This window comes from Arvicola amphibius, chromosome 9 (genome assembly GCF_903992535.2).
Source record: "Arvicola amphibius chromosome 9, mArvAmp1.2, whole genome shotgun sequence".
Taxonomy (NCBI): domain Eukaryota; kingdom Metazoa; phylum Chordata; class Mammalia; order Rodentia; family Cricetidae; genus Arvicola; species Arvicola amphibius.
Window position 1 is genome coordinate 56887634 of NC_052055.2, and position 1657 is coordinate 56889290.

The following is a 1657-nucleotide window of genomic DNA, read 5'->3' on the forward strand; positions in this document are numbered from 1 at the left end:
TACCAGACCAAAGGGAATGAATGCCAACCAAGGTGGAGCAAAGACCCTGAGACACCATGGTGGATGATCTCTTGGAGGCCACTCTGAACGAGTAGAGTTTAGTGTCTGGAAGAATGAAGACAACAGACTGAGAAAGAAACAACAGTCTCTACCAGACTGTGTTTAATGACTAAATACAAGAAAAATTGTTAGACAACAAGTTTATCTTATCCTCTGCGTATGACCAAACTGGTATCACCCCAAGAAGGTAACTCCACCTTTTGAAGTGCCTTTAAGAAAAGAGGTAAGGATTTGCAGAGACGCAGCTCTCCAGACACCCTCAGCATCCGGGCCCTGTTTAACAGACTTCTATCTGCTTCTGCATCATTCTGGTTTTCAACCCATTATCTGAAATACCACAGATATTTTCTTAGCATTCTTCTCACAGCTGCCTTCACCTCCTTGTTCTTCAGGCTGTAGATGAGGGGATTCAGCATGGGGGTGATCACACTGTACTGCAAAGAGAAGATCAGCTCTTGAATGGATCCTGGATTGGGCATGAGATAGCGGAGTAATCCTGAGCCATAGAAGAAGCTCACTGCCATGAGGTGGGAAGAACAGGTAGAAAAGGCCTTGCTTCTCCCAGAGGTGGAGCTGATGCCCAGGATGGTAAGCAAGATGCGAATGTATGAGAAGAGAATCAAGAGAAAGTTTCCAAAGAAGTGAATGAAGCTGGAGCAAAGGAGGGTGGTGACGCTTGCAGACACATCAGAGCAAGACAAAGGGTAGAGAGAGGGCAGCTCACAGATGAAGTGGTGGATATCCTGAACCTCACAGAAATCCAAATTCAGAGCAACAAGGATATTGATGAGAGCGTCCAGAAAAGCCAGGCCCCATGAGCCCCACACGAGCCCTGCACAGAGCTGTCTGTTCATCACTTGACCATAGAGCAGAGGTGAGCTGATGGCCACAAAGCGGTCATAGGCCATCACTGCCAGTAGGCAGGACTCAGTACCTCCCGTGGCAAACACGAAGAAGACCTGAGCCAGGCAGCCCTCCACTGAGATGCTCTTCTTCACAGACAGGAGGTTCTCCAACAGCTTAGGCACTGTGACGGATGAGTGGCAGAGGTCCAGCAAGGACAGTTGTCCCAGGAAGAAGTACATGGGAGTGTGGAGGTGGGAATCCATCTTGACTACCAAAAGCAGCATTAGGTTCCCCATGAGGGTCAGAAGATAGATTGCCAGGAAGAGCACGAAGAGTGGAACCTGTGTCTGGGCATCGCAGGACAGCCCGAGGAGGATAAACTCCAGGACAGCGCTGTGGTTCCTCATGGCCCTCAACTGTTCCTTACAAATGTGAGAAAGAACTTGGTGGCACCTCTTCTTATGCCTAACACACGTGGAAGTGTCTGTCCCTCGTTCTCAGTCACTTTCACGGTACTTAAAAATCAGTAATTAAAAAAAAAAATGACTGACTTGCTCAGGTCACTGGAGCGGAGCCTCGGCAGCTCTAGAGATTACTTAAGGATGGGAAAACTTCTCCCTGAGACACAAAGGCCGGAGTGGAAATCCTACCAGGACATTTTCAGGTGTGCCAAGCTGAAACTGCTCTGTCTGAATCAGATGTGGCGGGTGAGCACGCTGTGAAATTCACGGGATTAAAGTCAGCGCTCTTT

The 1657-nt window shown here is 48.6% G+C and overlaps 1 protein-coding gene across 1 annotated transcript; it reads right to left on the reverse strand.

The window, feature by feature from the left end:
• Positions 1–383: 383 nt before the first annotated feature.
• Positions 384–1313, reverse strand: LOC119823898 (olfactory receptor 8S1-like). Its single transcript, XM_038344005.1, has one exon. The coding sequence runs from the start codon at positions 1311–1313 to the stop codon at positions 384–386; it is 930 nt and encodes a 309-aa protein (XP_038199933.1).
• Between the last annotated feature and the right edge of the window lie 344 nt (positions 1314–1657).